Source organism: Tiliqua scincoides, chromosome 3, assembly GCF_035046505.1.
Source record: "Tiliqua scincoides isolate rTilSci1 chromosome 3, rTilSci1.hap2, whole genome shotgun sequence".
Lineage (NCBI taxonomy): Eukaryota > Metazoa > Chordata > Lepidosauria > Squamata > Scincidae > Tiliqua > Tiliqua scincoides.
Window position 1 is genome coordinate 193,983,019 of NC_089823.1, and position 20,270 is coordinate 194,003,288.

Sequence of the window (20,270 nt, forward strand, 5' to 3'; positions counted from 1 at the left end):
CTCATTCACATAATAAACCTATCAAAGCTACAGTGCTAAGTTTAGCCCATATTCATTTGGTCTCCTTTTACTAGATACATTTGTGACTCCATATGAGGAAATATAATAAACACCAAAAGAGAAATTAAAATAAGTCCAAGGTGGAATCTTAAAAACAGATGAAAGGCACAAACTGAAAAACGAAGGCTTCAGCATTAATTTGTTGCCAATGCATAGCTCCTGCCAGCTCCGAGTGACATAATATAGTGCTTAAATGTTCCATTTAACACTCTCCTCTCCCAAGGAAAACAGGACTTCTAATAATTCACACACTTCAAATGAGGAACACACCATTCGGAGAAAATGTTGCAGTTGCTTGATCACTTTCTAACCAGAGGCTAAGAAAGCAAGATATACACAGCAGTGCTTTCACTGTAATACAAGCTCATCACAATACCTGGTCACCTAGAATATGACAATTAAGATGCAATATTATTCTCATTACATGGCCTTGAAAACTTAGCATCCCACTATTCCAGGGGTTTCCAAACCCTGGCCAGGGGCCAGATGATGCCCATGGCAAGACACTATCTGGCCCACAGCCAGTCTTTGATCTCCTGAGAGCCTCTTGATCAAACACAACTGGAGTTGTGGGGTGGGGAAATGGGAGCCCATTTAAGTGTATGCTTTATTTCTTGGGCTGTGTTGTTGCTTGGAGAAATCCTAAACATTTGAGCCCATTCATTCATTCATCCAAGTTCTATCTCTAATGTATTTATTTCAATTTTACATTTAATTTTTTTTTTCTGGCCCTCAATACTGTGCCAGATATTTGATGTGGTCCTTCTGCCAAAAAGTTTACAGACCCCTGCACTATACTGACATGAAATAAACCAAATAGTTAGTGGGAATCCAAGATCTTGAGTTGATTTGCCCATTCTTTAAGAGACATTAAAAGTTGACTTATAGAATGGGTGTTCACTGTGTAAGTAAGTGTGCATAAGTTACAAAGCCAAAACTTTTTTCTTCCAGCCAGACTGCCCATACAGGCCTATAATACTGTAGTCATTTTTTATGCATTAAGCTCCAGAAAGAAAAGAACCAAGTATTCCCCAATTTACAAATATTTTCCTTCTGGAGAGCCAGAGGCAATTCTTGTTCACTGCAGGTGATCAGGCAACTGGCTATTTACAAACTGGGGATATGTTATATAAAAGTTCAACTGCAGAAGATTGCCCTCCTAACCAGTTGCAGATTTCTGCATCCGTTTCTTTATCCGAACTCTTGGTTCCTCATCAATCAGTGGAGAAGAAAGTGCTATAGAAGAAACATCCCTGAAGCCCAGCATGCAAGCGACATCCCTTTCTAAATCAGGATGACTTTAACAAGAAAGTGAAAAGGTGCCACAACTGCTCTTCCATTATTCTGAGCAGAATTCAATAAGCAACAAATGGGAAAACAGGAAAGAATTGACACCAGAATACTACTCACAACACATTTTTCAACCTAGAATGCATAAGGATGAGCAGGTATGGATAGATGCTGGTATCTGCGGAGGATGAAGTCAATCACTAGAGCCCTAAAAATCTTCAACATAATAATATGAAAAAAATGAAGAGGTTGCATCAAAGAACCACTTCCATACAGAATTAATTATTTACAGAAAGTCTCTGGTCTCCCCACAGGAACCAACACTTCAGTAACCTCAAAACCAGAAATTCTAGTACTCCTAAAGAGACCTGGTCAATTACGGCCTGCCTACTCCCAACAAAAGTCACAGAATTGGAAGGAACCACTGGGATAACTACTTTAAATCTTTGCTCAGTTACTAGCAGCTACTTTCCCAAGTCACAATCAAAGAACAGGTGCTCTGAAGTCACTGAGCCAGTAGGCTGTAAAGCCATGGATTACGTGAGCAAGTGTGCCAAACTAAGCACCTACAAGAAAGAAACAGAAAAAGAGGATGAAGTTACAATCCCCCAACTACTTCAGCAGTTGCCATCAGTCACAGCAAGACTGAGAGAAAGAGTTTAAGGTTTCTCAAGTGCACTACTGCATATAAAAAAAGGTAAGTCCTAATTGATTAAGGGACTTTCTGCTTTGTTACTCAGCGGGGGGGGGGGGGGAAATGGAAGATAATACCAGATTTGAAAACACTGCAGTGAAGACATGTATCCAAGTGAATGAATATGATTAAACAGTTGAGGGCCACTGGAAACTAGCTGCCATTTTGTGAGTTTCATCATGCATCAGATAAGTTACAAAGGCATCCAGGAAATATGATGCTATGGCAGAAATGGACCTGCCATCATCCTTACATCATTACCTACATCAAGAAAAAATGGACATTGTTTTATTTAAACAATTTAGGCTGCAGTCTTGAGAACATTGAGTGGCGTGGTCCTGTGACTATATGCTTTCTGGAGAAGAGGACTGAGAGTTTACAGTGAACTCTTAGAGCCCTACATTTGGCCTCCAAAATAAGAAAAAGATCCTTTAATATTCTTGAACAAATGCCCTGAACACTTCCTAGCTGAGGAAAAGTAGAGTTTGCTTTAAATAAATATAAAGCAAACAACCTTTAAACCTTTAAATGTTTAAACTCTCATTTGACACCTTGAAGATTTACAGAAAGGCAGAAAATAACCAAGAATAAGCAGCCCGAACAACTGGGGCACAGACTAAATGACTGAGGGTTTGAAGAGCCACAACAGAAACAAGTGTCAGCCCTTAAAAGGGTGGCACTAGTAAAGGATCCCAAATTATACTGTGTCGCTTGTTACCTGGAGCTTGCTTGCTCACTTACATACTCCACTGAAAGAACAGGCTTAACTAACAGTACACTAGTTTGATTTTACATTTTATGAGTCCACAGTTTGCATGTAAGTTTGCAAAAATGGCAATGAATACTCTCCATTCAATCACCTTCCTGTTACACTTACTCATAATCTTAGTGAACTGATGTCCTAACCCTTTCCCCAGTGCCTTCAGGGTGTTCACTCACATCTACATAATAAACTCACCTGTGCAAACGATGAATATGCCTCCATCTCTTTTAAATAATGCTCTTTTCAAAGAAATCAAAAAAGCTGTCACTATGTCCGTCCCACAATTAAAAATAAGTCAGGGCATTTTCCTGCATTAGATTATCTACAGGAATTTCACAGGTACATGACTTAGATATGAAAGACCAGCAAAAATCCTTACATAGCTCTTGTGCTGCCTCTCACACAACACAGATGCTGCCTGGGGAGAGAATAAGCCTGCAGTTTACAAGCTGCCCATCTCCGCAAGGGAGCTGCTGGTCTATTTATAGACAGACAGCTTAGTAAAGACTTCGGTGGGTTTGGACGGAAAAGGCTGGAGATAAGATCAAGATGACTTTATAACATGTTTCCCCCCCTCACCACACTGCTGCTTTTCTTTGGCGTGATGTTCATTTCCCCGCCAGAATATTGCTCTGTCTTTTCAATGGTAAGGAATGCTTCTGAGCAGTAAGTTCTGAGAAAAGACTAACACTTGAAAGCAATGTGACTTTTTTCTCCTTTTCCCTGTACAATCTTTAGAAGTACTAAAGAATCTACATTCAACATCTGGTCAGGTATCTTATGTGGGCACTGACCTACAACAATGGTTAAAGGTATGTATGGAGGTTCTGTACGCTAAAATTAAGAAGTTTATTATAGGAATTTCATCTTAATTCCTTAAGCAATCAGCGGGTCATATGAAACTTACCGGCGCTGGCACTTAGGAGCAGCCTCCCTCCTCCTACAGTGGCTTATGGCACTTTTGTGACACCTGGAGGGTGGCGCAAGGGGCGTACACTGGCCTAGGGCGCCATTTGAATTGTGCCCTTAATCAACAAAACAGTAACAATGGCTTCTTTTGCAATTCAACTGCCTTACTAAGCTCCCAGTAGTGACTTCTGCAAGTAAAAATAAGTAGCAGAGACCACTCCCTTTCCCCTTCTCACAGTCAGGAGATTTGAAAGTGCATCAAAAGATTAAGCATAAGCATTATAGGCCATCCTTGAAGATGGTTTGGAAGGTGCAGCTAGTATAAAATGTGGCAGGATGGTTGGTCACTGAGGATCAATGGGCTGAGCCTGCCATGCTTTGCTCTGGCAGCCATATTGGCTGCCCATTCAATTCCAAGCCCAATTCAAGGTGATGATCACCATGGTGATGACTTTTAAAGCCCTACATGGCATAGGTCCAGGATACCTCAAGGACTGCCTTGCCCCCTATGATCATAAGATAGGGTCTTGCTTAGGATACTGCAGGTCTATGTGGTTCTGCCCTCTACCACGACATTCTGCTAGTCCAAGAGTTATCAAGAGCAACCATCAATCAGAATGGTTCTGTGATTCAGTCAGTGTCATAGGAAGGTTTGTCTTTTACCACAATTCCAAATATAGCACTACTGGCTATGCGCATCTTAGCATTTTCAACATTCTAGAAGCTGATATTTTGCAGTTCTAGCAAATTATAGTGACTGTATCAAGAACAAGACGATAGAATCTGGTTTATAGTGAACACCTATTAATTCTCCAGCCATCACAGACTAGAACCCGTCAACAAAGAATGGCCTGCATTAACCAGCCCATCTTTAGTGAAGACTGTCCATTCAAATATACACGACAGATGTATCCAAAACCATATAGATAAAACCAGAGAACTTTGCTAACATAACTAAGGTGTGAATACACCTATTTGTAAAAGTGGTGAGCTGCTGTGTTTAATTCTCACAACATATGAGCTAAGCTAGGTTGAGAGACTGTAACTTGCCCAGGATTATAGCTACAGCAAGGTTCTGAATCTGGATTTTCCACATTCAAATTTGATACTCTAGCAACTACTCCTAATTAACTTTCAATTTGTAGAAAGAGGAAGATTTAAAGTTGGCTTAAAGCTGATACCTATTAATTCTTCAGTTATCATTAACTAAGGGCCCAAACCTATCCAATTTTCCAGTACCCGTGCTGCTATGCCAATGGGGTATGCACTGCATCTTGTGTTGGGGAGGCAGTCTCAGAGGCCTCCTTAAGGTACGGGAACATTTGTTCCCTTACCTCGAGGCTGCATTGCAGCTACACCAGTGCTGGAAAGTTGGACAGGACTGGGCCCTAAGCTATCAACTTACAACGAAGACTGTTAAGTATCCCATAGTCTTTAGAGAAGATTCACTGATATGGTACTAACTGAAATTACTGATAAGTAACCTCAATTTATTGTGACAGTCCATTTTCACAGTTTGCAGATATCAGTTATACATTAGATTTCAGATGTGGAGAATAACATTCATGAAAATGTATGGATTCCAATATGGTAACGTCATAAAAATGACACACTTTTTTGTATTTAAATCTTTTCATAACATAAGTAAGAATGTATTTAGTTATTTCTGTGTTTTGATGCCAAGAAATCCATCTGCGAACATTAAAATATATGTTAATATATTAAAAATAAAATACTAGCTTCGTGTTTAATATTCATGTTTCATTTTCAGGTATGCCAGCTGATACTCTCTGAAAATGAAGGAGAATGTTAAAAAGTGAAAAATGCTTTAAACTGACAAGTGAACCCATTCTTGTAAATGACTTTGAGAAACACCTATGGATTGACTAGGTGTATCCTAAATTCCAAGATTCAAATTGAAGCTGCTTGTTCTGTCCTTCAAACACCACTAATGAAGCACCATGTAATACAGATCATATTAACCAAAGTAGTGTTCTTGGAAGTGCTACCTGCTCCATGTGTAGGGCCAGCTAAGTAGTTTATAGGGCTCAATGTGTGAATGAGACAGTGATGTTGGGAGTAGGTGGTGTTAGAAGGTGTTAGGCACTGAGGAAGGTTTTAGGACAAGCCAAGCCTCTAAAAGAGGGATGGGTGGCACCTGAACCAAGACAGAACCAAAACTGATGTTTTAACCAAACATTAAAAAGGTGGGTCAGCAGCTTTTAAACTAACCCCTGGGAGAAAGCCAAGAGGAGCTGAGTGGCACCTGGTTCAGGACTATTTATCCCTATGGGACAAGGGTGGAGATGTTCCAGAGCAGGGGTGCCCTCCAGACCAGGGGCCACTTGCGGCCCTCGGGGTCTCCCAATCTGGCCCACAAGGAGCCCCTCAGTATCCAATGAGCATCTGGCCCTCCAAAGACTTACTGGAGCCCACACTGGCCTGACGCAACTGCTCTCAGCGGGAGGGTGACTTTTGACCTCTTGCGTGAGCTGTGGGACGAGGGCTCTCTCCACTGCTTGCTGTTTCATGTCTATGATGCAGCAACGGCAGTGAAGGAAAGGTCAGCCTTGCTTTGTTCAAGACCTTTTATAGGCCTTCAGCTATTACAAGACTATCATTCATACAAGTTCCATCTCTAATATATTCATTTATGTAAATTTATTTAAATTTGAAGTGTAAATTAATTTTTCCCCTGGCCCCCAACACAGTGTCAGAGAAATGATGTGGCCCTCCTGCCAAAAACTTTGGACACGCCTATTCTAGAGCAATCAATGACAATAAAATTTAGAGTGGAAGCATGGTGGGACACAATAGTAGTCCTGCAGAACAAGAGGCTGCAGGGATGAAGGCACAATCAAGCAACCTTTCTTTGGGGACCTCAGTATATAGGTGTTTTCATACAAACTGCCAAGGTCCCTGAGCTAAAATGGAGGAATTAGAATGCTTGGTGCCTAGGGAAAACACTGATATAGCGGGCATAAAGGAAACCTGGTGGAATGCTGAGAACTAATAGAATACTGCAATCCCAGGGTACAAACTCCATAGGAGCTAGAGTAGAAATTGAAGGAGGGGTCCAAATCTGCCATGGCAGTTTAACCCACAATTCTGCTGTGAGTTAAACTACTAGGCCCAAGGAGTGATGTAATCATGAGGGCACAGTATCATCTTCCAGATCAAAAATCTGAAGGAGACCGTGAAATGAGGAAACAAATCAGAGAGACATCCATGACACACACTGTTGTGATAAATGAGGGACTTCAACTACCCTCATACTGACTGGATCAATTCACGTTCTGGTCATGAAAGAGACACCAACATAAGAACATAAGAACAGCCCCACTGGATCAGGCCATAGGCCCATCTAGTCCAAAATTCTTCATATGCTAAATGACTGCCCCTTGAAACACCTCATCATGGAGCTAACCAGAGGGTGAGTGGCTCTGGATTTAATTGGACTTGGAGAGAGATGTAATGGTTACGGATCAGCTGGACAGCAATGATCCTGTTGCAATCCATTTCTCCATTCCTGTTGGGAAGGAAAGTGCCAGGCGAATCGCCAGGCAAAATTTCCAAAGGCTGAACTTTTCACAAATGAAAAGGCGACTTACAAAAAAAACTGAAAGGGTCAAATCATGCCAGAGCTCACAAAGGCTGTTTAACACTAAACTGCTCATAACACTAGCTAAAAAATGAGCAAGTAAATCCATCTACCACAGATGCTATGTCATCTCTTCCTACTTTCAACAATTCAGAAAGGTTTCCAGTGCTGCTTGTTGCCCACCCACCTCATTCTTTGAGTTCATTGCAGATTTGTCTTTAAGCAGTGGCCAGAAAAAATGAGTGGCTCCTCACAGAATCACATGTGCAATCACAGAATTCAGGAATTATAAAAGAACTATGAGAAAATGTGTTTGGTGAATAGGATTCTATGACACATTCTCAGGCCTATGGTTCTCAAACTTGGAGCTTTACTCCCTCAGTAAGTCTTTGTGGGGGAGGGGCTAGGGCAGCAACCAGGGAGCCCTTTGCAGTCCTCTGCAGTGCTCCCCGAGGCTTGGATTGTCAGTAAAAGTGGGTGCAAAGCACCTCCTGCAAAATGGAAGTGTTTTGTGCTTGCTTACACTGATGATTCCAAGCCTCAGGAAGTGCTGCAGAGGGCTGCAAAGGGCTCCCCGCACCTCCTGCAGCCTCACCTACACAGGTAAAGCACCCCCCCCATAGGGACATGATCCTGGGGATCGCTTCCCTGCCTCTCCCCTTCCCCACCCCTTAAAGGGATGGGGGAACCGTTACATGAACTGGTGGGTCTTCTAAATACTAAATTTGAAGAGCAACTGATGTTAACGTATATACTCTAAAGAACTCACAGAGAATTTTATATAGCAGCGCCACAATTAACAGCCTAAATGTAGGTGCTAAATAGTTTATTCTAGGCAGAACAAAAAACGATCATGTTTTAGCCAACTAGCAATCTAAAGAATATACATATTGATCAATAATAGGTACACACACATTTATACATACGTATATTAATATCCACCCTCGAGAAGCACTGGTACCAAGTTGTGTGTAAAGGAAACTTTCCAAATGTCTATTAACAAACAGGGCAGCTAGGACTGCTGGCAGCAGAAACTTGAAGCTGTCAGGATCCGCGTCTCCTGTCCGACATCCTGTTTGCAGACAAATAAATTGACCTAAATACACCCAAGATTCTCTATGGTGCTTAGCAGCCATATAGCCCAGACCTATTCTACAAACCTGTGGTAGAAAGAAAGACTTGTGGAAGCCCCAGAAGGGTCTAGAAAACTCAGAGACAGGGGGAGAGAAAAGTGACGCAATCTATGGCTGGCAACTAAGGGGGAAATATGATATTCTGAAACAGCTAAGCAGCTTGATATGAAAACAACTGCTAGATTAGGGAAAGAAGGGGAGGATATGACTAGTTCCAGTACACAGGACAGAAAAACCATCACCAAAGACTAGGGCATCTTTCAGGACTTGAAGGTAGAGACTGATGTGTTGTACTCCAAATATGTTTTGGATTGAAACCTGAAATATTTTTAACATTTTCTGATCATGTATGTAATGCAGTTCTGTGCAGAAAAGGGACAATCTGGGGCAAGTACTCTTGCCCCAGACTCTTGCCCCAGACTGACACAGATCATTTCTGCACACCTGCTCAACAATCCACATACAGCAAGTCAAATAATAGATATTGCCAGAACTACTTTTGTCACACATCTATTTCCAGCTAAGTGACTGATTTTTTTTTAAACTTTGTGTTGCTATTGTTTCTCACCACATCCTGTTGCAATACACACTACACATTAACTATTTTGGGTTGGCCTACTTAATAGAACAAATCAGGCTCAAGAAAAAGGAGTAAATAGTAAAACAGAAAAATATTACATAGATGATTAAAGCATAATTAAACAGATCTATTGCATTTTATAGAAATTTGTGCATTTATACTAATCACTTGTACGTTATAGCCAAAAATATAATCTATCTTGTTTATCCTTTAGCAACATGGCAAAATTACTCCCACTTTCTAAGTGAGATTCTGAACCCAAGGATAATTGCTTTGTTATATTAGACCAAAGCTCAATCCAATCTTACATTCTATCTCCAACTGCAGCCAAGGTTCAGTAACACAGCGTAAAAGGTTCCGCGTAAAAGGTTTCAGGTTCAGTCCCTCACATCTCTAATTCAAAGATCTCAGGTAGCAGGTCTGGGGAAAAGCTCTGCCTAAGGTCTTGAGAGTCACTGCCAATTAGTACACAGTGCAGGGCAGAACATTACTCTAAGGGCACAATCATATCCAACATTCCAGCACCAGTACAGCCGCAATGCAGCCCCAAAGTAAGGGAACAAACATTCCTTTACCTTGAACAGGCCTCTGAATTCCCCCACTGCAGGATGCAGCGAGCACCCCATTGGCATGTTTGCACCAGTGCTGGAAAGATAAAAAGGACTGGGCTGTAATTCTCTTTATATTCTAGGTGTTAAACTTGTTTCATATAGTGGACTGAATAGCATTCATGGTTCCTGATGAGGGTTGGAAGTGATTAAGCAGGTGATGACCAGAAATAAGGACTTTTTTCTCACTTAGGAACTAATTAGCTGCAAATGACAAAAGAGAAAATATGCAAACCTTGAACATTTTTTCAAGATACAGGACAACCCAATTATCATGCAGGTCACCCTTTCAGCAGTAATGCTTCTGCTGAGGCATCACTTCACAGCTCAGCAGCTGAGAGGTGTACTGTGCAGTGATCTCAGCAAAACCAACACTGTTAAAAGTGAGGTTTGCATGATAATTGGGGTTTCCCAGAGCCTGAACAGCTCGCTTACACTCTTGGTCTGCTCCTTCCCCTACAGCAGTGATTTTCAACCTTTTTCATCTCATGGCACACTGGCAAGGCACTAAAATGGTCAAGGCACATCATCAGTTTTTTGACCATTTTCAAGGCACACTGTGCTGTCGCATCCCCAATGGCCCTACTAATAAATGTCCCTCTCCCAAATTTCCACTGCAGACCTGAGGACCAGTCGCAGCACACCAGTGTGCCACAGGACAGTGGTTGAAAATGGTTGCCCAATCGCATTCTTTGCCTTCTGAGGCCTCCTTCCATCTCTCTCTTCTGTCCCAGTGCTGTGAGAGCCCAATTATCACATGGGTCAGATAAAGAGCTTCCGTAGGCTACATCTGGCCCACAGGCTTTATGTTCAGCACCCCTGTTCTAGGTAGTAGTACATATTTCAAGTAGGCAATCCTCTGGCATCTACTGTACTTAAAACTGAGAGGACAAACCTTACAGACGATCACGGAATTTGTTAGCAGTTAGATAATTCTAGGTAAAAGTGCTAATTCTAGGTAAAAGTTTCTCAGTATCTTTTCATTGACCCATATCATCTTTGCAAATTGCATTCTTCATTGGCTGTAATAGAACACTGTGCTTAATTCAACCCTGCAGCTTTTGCAAAGATAAAAGAACACAGGGAACCATTAGAAGTCAAAGCCAGCAGTTATTTCATCAGATTATGAAAGATCCTTAATGTGTCACAAACAGATGGAACAGACTTAAGAAATACCATTGGTTATTTACAATTGTGTGTGTCATATAATATCCTGGTTCATTTCCTGAGTTATAGGTCTCTGGAAGAACTGCATTACTTCCAGTATGTTGCAATGCATTCACAAACATGCTTCCTTACAGTTTCTATTCAAACTGCCATCAGTTATTTGATTTTCTCTGTAAACCACTTTGTAAAATTTTCATTGTATATGAGTTCTGTTGCTATTATTATTAATATTATTAATAACAACAACCCCCTCTTCATCACCACCACAGCACAGATTTTGGTTTTGTGCATTTAATCTATTACATAGGCCTATAAAATTGAGGGTCAGAAAAGTTTTTCCCAAACTTTATGGTGGTTTGATATGAATTTGGGGTGCTGATTCCAAAAATGACATCCGTTTTGCCCTATCACGTCTAGTTTTGGAGATATAGTGTAGCCTCATTAGTGAATAGTTCAAGCAGCTTCCTCATGAGGAAGCCATGGTGTAGGCTGTGCTTAATTCTACATGGTGTAGGTTTCCTCATGAGGAAGCTGCTTGAACCATTCACTAAAGAGGCTATGCCGTGTCTCCAAAACTAGACATGATAGGGCAAAACAGATGCCATTTTTGGAACTGGCACCCCAAATATACCCAGGAATTGGTGTAACATTTAAGGAAGCAAAATGTGTGTTGGCCTGTGTTACCTGCCTTACCAACAAGTATTCAAGATACAAACCAGTCACATTTTACCCTAATAATTCACTGCCTAAGATCACTAAAAACCCTCATGGCTGAACTTCAAGGTTCAAAATTTAATGCTACACTAGCAACACAATCACTTTGCTTCTCTGAAATACCCTACAAAAAAGAATTACAGCCAATTCTACTTGACTCCCTGTGAGGTGATGCAGTGGCACCAACTGCATCCCATGGGGGAGTTCTGGCATCCGGAGGCCTCCTTCAAACAAGGGAACATTTGTTACCCTGCCCAGGGGTAAGCCCCTGCTGAACCGGCAGGTCTCCTCAGTCCTGCGCTAACTATATTGCTAGTGCAAATCTGCGTGGATCTGTGAAGGGGGATCATGCCTGGGAAAGGGGTTAGGTTTTGGTATATGCCACTGCCGCATTCTTACCTACAGAGGCGGGTGATGGCTGCCTGCTGTCCTGCATAGCTGTCCATACACTGCTTCCAGTGGAAGCCAGGCCATGCACTCCCGCAAGTTACTGTGCTTCCTGAACAAGGCTTCTGTCTAGCTGTCAAAGAATTATATCAAATTGGGGGAGTTCTTTCATTCTTATCTTGGCAGGGTCTGGATGATATTTCGTGAATACCAGAAGCAGATGGCAGCTTCTGCTGTTGCTTTCCAGGCTCTATGCAGCAACATGTCTTTTGCAGCATCACTGCTGCAATTAGGGCAGCAGAAGGTAATCTGCTGTCATAACAGGTCCATAGTATTGCAAGCAAAAAGAGGTTGTCACATGTCTCCTTACAAAGGTCCATGAACATGAAGTAGATCAGATTCATAAGGGGAGCAGTAGTCCTTCAAACACCCTGCTCCCAAACTATTTAGGGTTTTAAAGGTAGTCATCAGCACCTTGAATTGTGCCCAATGGTGAATGGGAAGTCAATGGAAATGGAACAGAATGGAGTTACAGCTCCTAATGAGGAGCATAGCGACTGTTTTCTTCTTTCAAAACTTTAAGGGCAGCCCCACATTAAGTACAGTGCAGTAATCTAATCTTGATGTGACAGGTGCTAAAGGTACCACTTTCTTCTTCAATACACACTGATAAATATCTACCACAAGAACCTGTGAGCACTTTGTGAATAGAAATGAAAAACAACTAGAGGAGAAAATAAACACATCTAACTTACAGCACAAGCCTAGGCAAGTCTACTCAGAAGTAAGTACCACTGTGTTCAATGCAGCTTACTCCCAGTAAAGTGTGTAAAAGACTGCAGCTATTGACTCTTTCTGATTTGACAAATTCTGGGCACTCAGAAGACTTTATGTTATCTTGTCAACAGCTGAGTTGCCTTAGTGTTAAGGCACTATTTATGGCAATGGGCACATAAAATGTACAGTAAGTTGCTGGATAATTCAAGACACAGATTCATTGCTGTGAATTGACACTATTACAATTCCAGAACTCTTCAAGGTCAGCAACTCCTAAAGTGACTGTGGAAAGAGATTAAATTAGGAAAAAAAATTACATTCTTAGGGTTCCCTCCTATATTTTTAAAACAGCTTCCCTTATGGGACGGGCAGTCCTATCTCTGGTGGCACTGCCAGATGCAGTGGCACCAAAACGGTGACTGCTGAATCCAGCAGCCCCACTGGGCCCACCAGAGGTCTCCTTGGGGGAAGAGGACTTTTGAGCTTTCCTCGCAGAAAGCCCCAGGCCCCGCAATGGGGTTTTTAAAGTCTGCACTGGCTATTTTGCAAGCACAGATGAGACAACCTCCATGTCAGGTTTTGCAGCCCAACATAGAAGATAGGATCTGGTGGAGCAGGCCTTTGCTGGTCCCACCCTTCCTCCCTGGCTGACCACTCTCCATGCCCCATCTTCTGCCCACTCTGGAACACCTCCCTCCCCAAAGTCCCTTACTGCTGTCTGGAGCTCTTACCTTGCTCTGGGTGGAATCTGTCCAGCGCTGACTGGGGCTGAGCCAGCACTGGTGCTCCCTCCTCACAGGGTGCCACAGACATGTTTTACGGCACATTAATGATACCCAGCGCTGGTACTGGAGCTCAGTGCGGCACTGGAGGGCCATAGCCTTGGACCCCGAGTAGCTAAAAGGCTCAAGTTTAACAACAAGTCAATCTTGAAGGAAACCCTTCTCTGTTCACAGCACCCAACCTCAAAATAGCACACACAGCTACGCAACATTATGTGCTAATCATGCTTTTGTTCTTCCCTTTTCAATTCCACTTCTGACGGGAAAGAAACAGGACTAAAAGTTAAAAGGGAAGTGAAGAAATGTATAACTAATGAAGTCAGCAAATCACAAAATAATTGATCATTTGAAATATCCCAAGTTGCCTTGAGAAACTGACACTGCTTAGCTAGAGGTTTTTGGCAGATTAAAGTAATGGAAGCTTAATGGCGATACACAATTTCTGTTTATAATCCTTGTACTTAAAATGTTTATATTCACATAGCACAAGCAGAGTGTTTAGGCTTTTTCTAGCCACATTGACGTAGGAAATGATGCAAAACACGGCAAGTGATTAAGTGGGAATTCAGAGTAGAGTTCAGTAGAGTATCTGAACTACAGTAAAATATAAAGGTACCCATCAATGTCATATCTCAAACTATTGCTGTTAAAACAGGAGAGTTTCATTCTAATGTTGGGAAAGGTTTGCTCCTGTCATGCTTCAGTTCTAAATTTGCATCCATGAGTAAGACTGCTGCATCCTTCCCTATTCCTAAGGGAGTCACTAAGATACTATTGTTTAAATATTATCAAAGCATTCAAGGAGGGAGAATTTCAAATGTCCATTCTCAAACACAATCAGAGAATTTTTCAGTTGCAGGTTTGACAATCACCTTCTTCAGAACACAGATAATCACACACACAATCACACTTTCAACACATACAAAGGATTTGACTGCTTGCATTAACAGGGTTGGAGGCAAGCAATTCATGAAAGGTTACAGGTACAGAACATTGCCAGTGACTCTAAATGAGTACACAATAGGAAACAAACATCCCTCAACAATAATACTTCCACGTCAACAGGTCTGACTGCAAACTTTATTAGATTTTACCATCCCTGTTTAATTTATCTAAGGCACAATCCTAACCCTTTGAGTAACCCAAGGGTAATGGGTAACCCAAGGGTAACCCTAACCCAAGGGTAATGCACCTTTGAGGTAAGGGAACAAACATTGCCATACCTTGAAAAGGCCTCTGTTCCTGCACCCCAACTGCAGGATGCAGCATATGCCCCACTGGTATAGCTATGCCAGTGCTGGAAAGTGGGTTACGATTGCACCCTAACTATACTACAGTACTTCATGTAGATTTTGAACATCTCACTACATAATAAAAGTGTCTCTTCCAAGTACAATACAATGAAGTCTGAAAAAGATCTGAAGTTTAAAAAAGAAAAAAAGATGTTTCACTCAGAAGCTTACTATTCAGAAGCTGCCTTTGGTCCCCTTGGAGAGAAAAGTGGGGTAAAAATGCCATAAATAAGTAAATAATACTAGATTAATACCCCCAATTTCCCATTCACCCCCACTCTCTCCAAATATAACAAGAGGTCTCCAATAGTCCTTTCAGGTAGTAATCTTCTCACACCTTAGCTAGCTAAGTCTTTTTTTTTTTTTTTTTTTTTTAAAGATTGTGAGCCCTTTTGGGACAGGGAGCCATTTAGTTATTTGATCTTCTCTGTAAACCACTTTTTTATTACTGTAAATAATAATAAATATACATGGGCCATTATTTTGTTGAACCCACATGAATATTCAGTGCTCAAGAGACACTGCATGAACTATGCTGCTCCTGACTTCAGTCTATGTTTGCCCCATGGCCACCTGTGATGCAGACTGAAAGTGATCATGGGATCAGAAAAACAGCTGCAGTCTGAAGGCACAGAAGAATGTTAATGTGGCATCCTCTTGCACCACAGTGTCCCTATATTTTAGGGGACAGTTTCTCATCCCTTAATTTTTAGTGTTAAAATGCTGGAATGTGGGAAGTCATGTGTGTAAATATCCCCATGGAATCTAAGAACTGCAATCCATTATGAATATGTTTGCACAGAAGTTTTCTATGCTCCTGGCTTTACGCCTTAGCACAGGGGTGCCCAAACCCTGGCCCTGGGGCCAGTTGCTGCCCTCGAGGACTCCCAATCCAGCCCTCAGGAAGCCCCCAGTCTCCAATTGGCCCACCGGAGAATTGCTGGAGCCTGTGCTGGCCTGATGCAACGACTCTCAGTATGACGGCCAACTGTTTGACCTCTTGCGTGAGCTGTGGGACAAGGGCTCCCTCCACTACTTGCTGTTTCACATCTGATGCAGCAGCAGCAGCAAAGAAAAGGCTGGCCTTTCTTTGTGCAAGGCCTTTTATAGGCCTTAAGCTATTGCAAGACCTTCATTCATTCATATAAGTTCCACCTCTAATATATTCATTTATGTAAATTTATTCAAATTAAAAATGTAAATTAATTCTTTTTCCCCTGACACAGTGTCAGAGAGGTGATGTGGCCCTCCTGCCAAAATGTTTGGACACCCCGCCTTAGCACAAGATGTGGAAACTACAAGCAGTATTCAAGGAAAGAAGATGCAACATTTTGTATTGTTTTTTACATAGATATTGCTTCTGCACATGCACATGATATTGCTTCTGCACATGATACATAGATATTGCTTCTGCACATGCACCTTCTGCAGGTGCACAATCTGTAATTTCTTACCTCTGATGTTTGGTCAGGTATAGATCATGTGCTTACAGAGACTAGGTAGATAGATCCTTGCATTAATATGCCTTAAATTATTATGATCAAGAGAGGAGAAATAAGGAATTATCTTCTCTCCCTCTGAATGAGGAGGGAGAGAAGCTACAATAAATGCTGAGCTACAAGTCACCAAAAGTCGCCAAAAGGTGCTATGATGAACTACCTAAAGATAGTAAAGCCTCTCATCAGTCTTTTTTGTTCTTATCTCTACACACATGGTATGACGACTTGCACTTGAAGTCTGTATAACACTATCAGAGAAACAAACCATATACCAGAACCCTAACAAACTACCAATGCCTCCAAGTTACAAATCAGAAACTTCAGATGCCTAGTATTTCTAAAGGTGGCAAAAAATACTACATCCAGTTTTCATCATGTGCGCAAGAGTATCTCCAATAAGATTTCTGGCTCTTGCAACAACTCAACAGTTGAAGGTTTTCCTGACAGAGATTTAGCAACAGGGAAAGCTTTTCTGGATGAATGGCCTTCTACCTCAAAATATTACTATTTAAACCAAGTTTTCAAACTCTCAGGAAGAGTTTGAACTGCAGTGAGTTCTTGTGGGGGGAGGCAGCGACACAACCCCCAGGATCCCAGCTCCAGGGGCTGCAGGGACTGGAATGTACTCACCAGTCCCTGCAGCAGCCTTCCTGGGGTGTGGGGAGCCCTGTGCAAATGTCTGCAGGGCTCCCCAGGTCTTGAAAAGTGAAAGCGCAGCAATCACACTCCACTTCCGCAAAACCAGAAGTGGAGTGTAATCGTTGCGTTTTCACTTTTCAAGACCTGGGGAGTCCTGCAGACATTCGCACAGGGCTCCCTGCATCTTCAGGAGGTTGCTGCAGGGACTGGTAAGTAAATGCCAGTCCCTGCAGCCCCCTGAGGGACATGATCCTGGGGATTACGTTGCTGCCTTCCCCTCCCCCGCCCCAGTCCCTTAAGGTGAAAGTGGCCAGGGCTCACAGGTTGGGGCGTCATGATGCCCCAGTTTGAAAAGCCCTGATTTAAACTAATAATTTGAATAATTCAAATCTGAATATTATTCAAAATAATCATGAGTGGCAACCTTATTCATGCTTATAAGATATACAAAAGGGACATCAGATGGCTTCAAGGCACAATACATGACCCCATTCTTTTCAAGACCATTACTATAGTCTTTAACATGGTAAAATAGAAATGGCGGGATGAGGGACTGAGATCTGGAAAACCTCTTCTACACCACCTGTTCAGAATCAAAGACAGGCAGTACAGGTGCTGTTCACTTGCTTGCCTGTCAATTAGGTAAAGTACCAGATGCAAGGAGTGACCACCTATTCTTCCTCTGCCTGATCCCTATGGGCTATGATTGGAATAGAGCTCAGCACCACTGACCAGAGAGCAAGCAGGTGAGCTAATATTACAGATTCTTACCATTACACTGCCCAGATAGGTGAATGATCAAGGAGAGCAAGCAGTGGCTCCTGCTGCAATAACCATCCACCTCTGGTTGTCCAACAGTTCTTCCACACTGGACAACTGCATAGAACAGAGCGGCTTCTCTTTGTTCCTGTCAGTGTTTGCCTCTTGTTGACCCATCCTCTTGAAGGCAAGGGAGCAGAGCTGGCTTCTCCTTGCTAACATCCCTGCTCGCTTACTTGCCCAAAAGTGTGAGAAACAACAGTGCCAAGGAACAGTCACTGCCTAATTTCAACTGTTTGCCTGTTCTCCTGCTCTGGGCACCATGGCTGTTGGGACTGGACATGCTGGGATACATGGGAGGTATTCTGACATGGCCCAATTTCAACTATTCTGCTACCCAGAGAGAGTAGGGGGAACTAATGCCACCTCTCTTCAATCACTCGCTGCAGTTCAAAAGCAGGCTAGCAGGTAGACCCACTGCTTTATCCACCAGCGCTCTCCCTCCAGGCAATCACTGTTGCAAATGCTCTCTCTCTCTCTCTCTCTCTCTCTCTCTCTCTCTCTCTCTCTGGCTGATGTAGTTGCTTCTTACTGCATCATCCAGAGGGAGAGAGAGAATAGAAGCGGAAACGCTTCCTCACTATGTTCACTCATTTCTCACCTGTTTGCCAATCTGGACACCATGGCAGTTAGGTTAAGGCCAGCAGGTCGAATCCTCAAGAGAGGACAGTGGCAGTGGTGGTAGCAGTGGCCTCTACACTCTTTCCTCTGCTTGTGGGCACAGTCTGGCAAAACAGCAGTTGGCCCTGTGCCGAGTATTCTGTTCCCCAGAGAAAGGCAATCAATTAAGGGGTGGCAACAACCACAAGGAGCAACCTCTTTAGTTTGCCTAGGTGTGCACTATCTCTAACTCTAGATCAGTGTTTTTCAACCTTTTTCATCTCGTGGCACACTGGCAAGGCACTAAAATGGTCAAGGCACACCATCTGTTTTTTGACAACTGACAAGGCACACTGTGCTGTCAATGGGGGCTCACATCCCCCAATGGTCCTATTGATAAATGACCCTCTTCCAAATTCCTGGGGCACACCTGGGGACCGTTCATGGCACGCCAGTGTCCCACAGCGCAGCGGCTGAAAAGGGCTGCTCTAGATGGAACAGCAGTTAGGGCCGGGCACCCCATTCTGCCCAGAAGCGACCCTGAGACCGCCTAACCACCACATTGCTCAGAAGAGAAAGTGTGCTTAGGTGGGCAAGCAGGGTGGTTGCATGGCAGGGACTCCTTGCAACCACCTCCCCTTACTCTGGGCAGTACAGGAACAAGAATGGGGACCAACCCCAGCCTCTGCGCTGCCCAGAAAGCAAAAGCATCCAGATGAACAGTGGCTGCGTGGAGCTATTTCAGCTCATTTGCCCTCTCCAGGTGGCACGGTGGGAAGCCGCAGCACTGCCCAAGGAGCGCGTTCCCATGCACTGAGCCACCCAGGACAGGACGAACCTAGGCAGGAAGCACAGAGACTACCCTGGGTAGCTGCCTCAAGCACAGAGGGCAGTCCCTGCCTCCACAGGCTCACCTGTGCTCCTTCTCTCCCTCCCCCACACTGGGACAAGGCCCAGTGTGGGGGAGGCGGGGGTCCCACCAAGGGCTGAGCCCCCCCCAGACCCTGCAACCAGCCCTGCCAAGCCAGGGGCAGCCAAGCCACGCTGGGGGTGGGGGCGCTCCAGAGAACATGGCGGTGGGCAGAGGGAGGCAACAGTGGTGGGGGGCCCCGGTGGGAGGAGGCATGTGGGGCAGGGACGCGCTGGGGGGCGAGCGAACGGCCCAGGCCACGCAGCGGGGCCCAGCCTTGCCTACGAAGGGCCGGGGGGAAGGTGGGGCGCAGAGCCCTCCCCCTCCAGGCCCGACCCCCGCAGCCCCTCCCCCGCCCGCCCTCACCTTCTGGCGGATCTGGCCAGACGTGGAGACTTTGCGGATGAGCTTCTGCGGGGAGCCGGGCTCCTGCTCCGGCTCGCTGTCGGACGACTCCTCTGGCACCACCGTGGGGGCCACGGCGGCGCTGGTGGCGGCGGCGGCGGCGGCAGCAGCAGTAGCAGCCCCGGCCTGGGGCTGCGAGGCGCCCGCCGCCGCTGCCGCCATGCTGCACCGTGAGGAGCAGAGCGGGCAGCGCCACCTAGCGCCGCACGCGGGGCCTCGCACGCCGGCTGAAGGGGAGGACACGCGGACATGGCGGAGCGCGCCCTCTGGCGGGGGGAGCCTGCGTGGCAGCGGAGCGCCAGCGGGGACGGGGCTCTTGTCTCGCGGGGCGGCTCCAGATGCGCCGAGGCCTTGCTGACACTCAGCCCGCTCCTATGCCTGTCCACTCAGAAGCTAGTCCCATTAGAGTCAATGGGGCTTCCTCCCAGGAAAGTGTGGATAAGATTGGGCTGATAGGCGGCCTGAGGAGCAGGCGGTGGCTTAGAGCTGCAGGGCTCAGTTCAGTCGCTTAAAATGGTGGCCTTCAGCCTCTTTAGAGCCGCCACCCCATCAACCAATCAATCAGTCAAGAGACTGGGGACCCACTGGTGGTCCCCCTCAGGCCCCTCCGTGCCCCCTCCCTGCCACTATTGCCAGCCTCC

The 20,270-nt window shown here is 44.3% G+C and overlaps 1 protein-coding gene across 2 annotated transcripts in view; it reads right to left on the minus strand.

Annotated features, from left to right (window-relative positions):
- Nucleotides 1-19,791, minus strand: part of DGKD (diacylglycerol kinase delta) — a 90,868-nt gene extending 71,077 nt beyond the window's left edge. Inside the window, exon 1 of one of the 2 annotated variants that reach the window (XM_066619920.1) lies at nucleotides 19,591-19,791. In XM_066619920.1, coding sequence (XP_066476017.1) covers nucleotides 19,591-19,791 — 201 coding nt within the window. Of the gene's footprint in view, nucleotides 1-13,414; nucleotides 13,477-19,590 lie in introns of those variants that run through there. The other variant, XM_066619921.1, reaches the window with a different exon arrangement.
- Nucleotides 19,792-20,270: the final 479 nt, after the last annotated feature.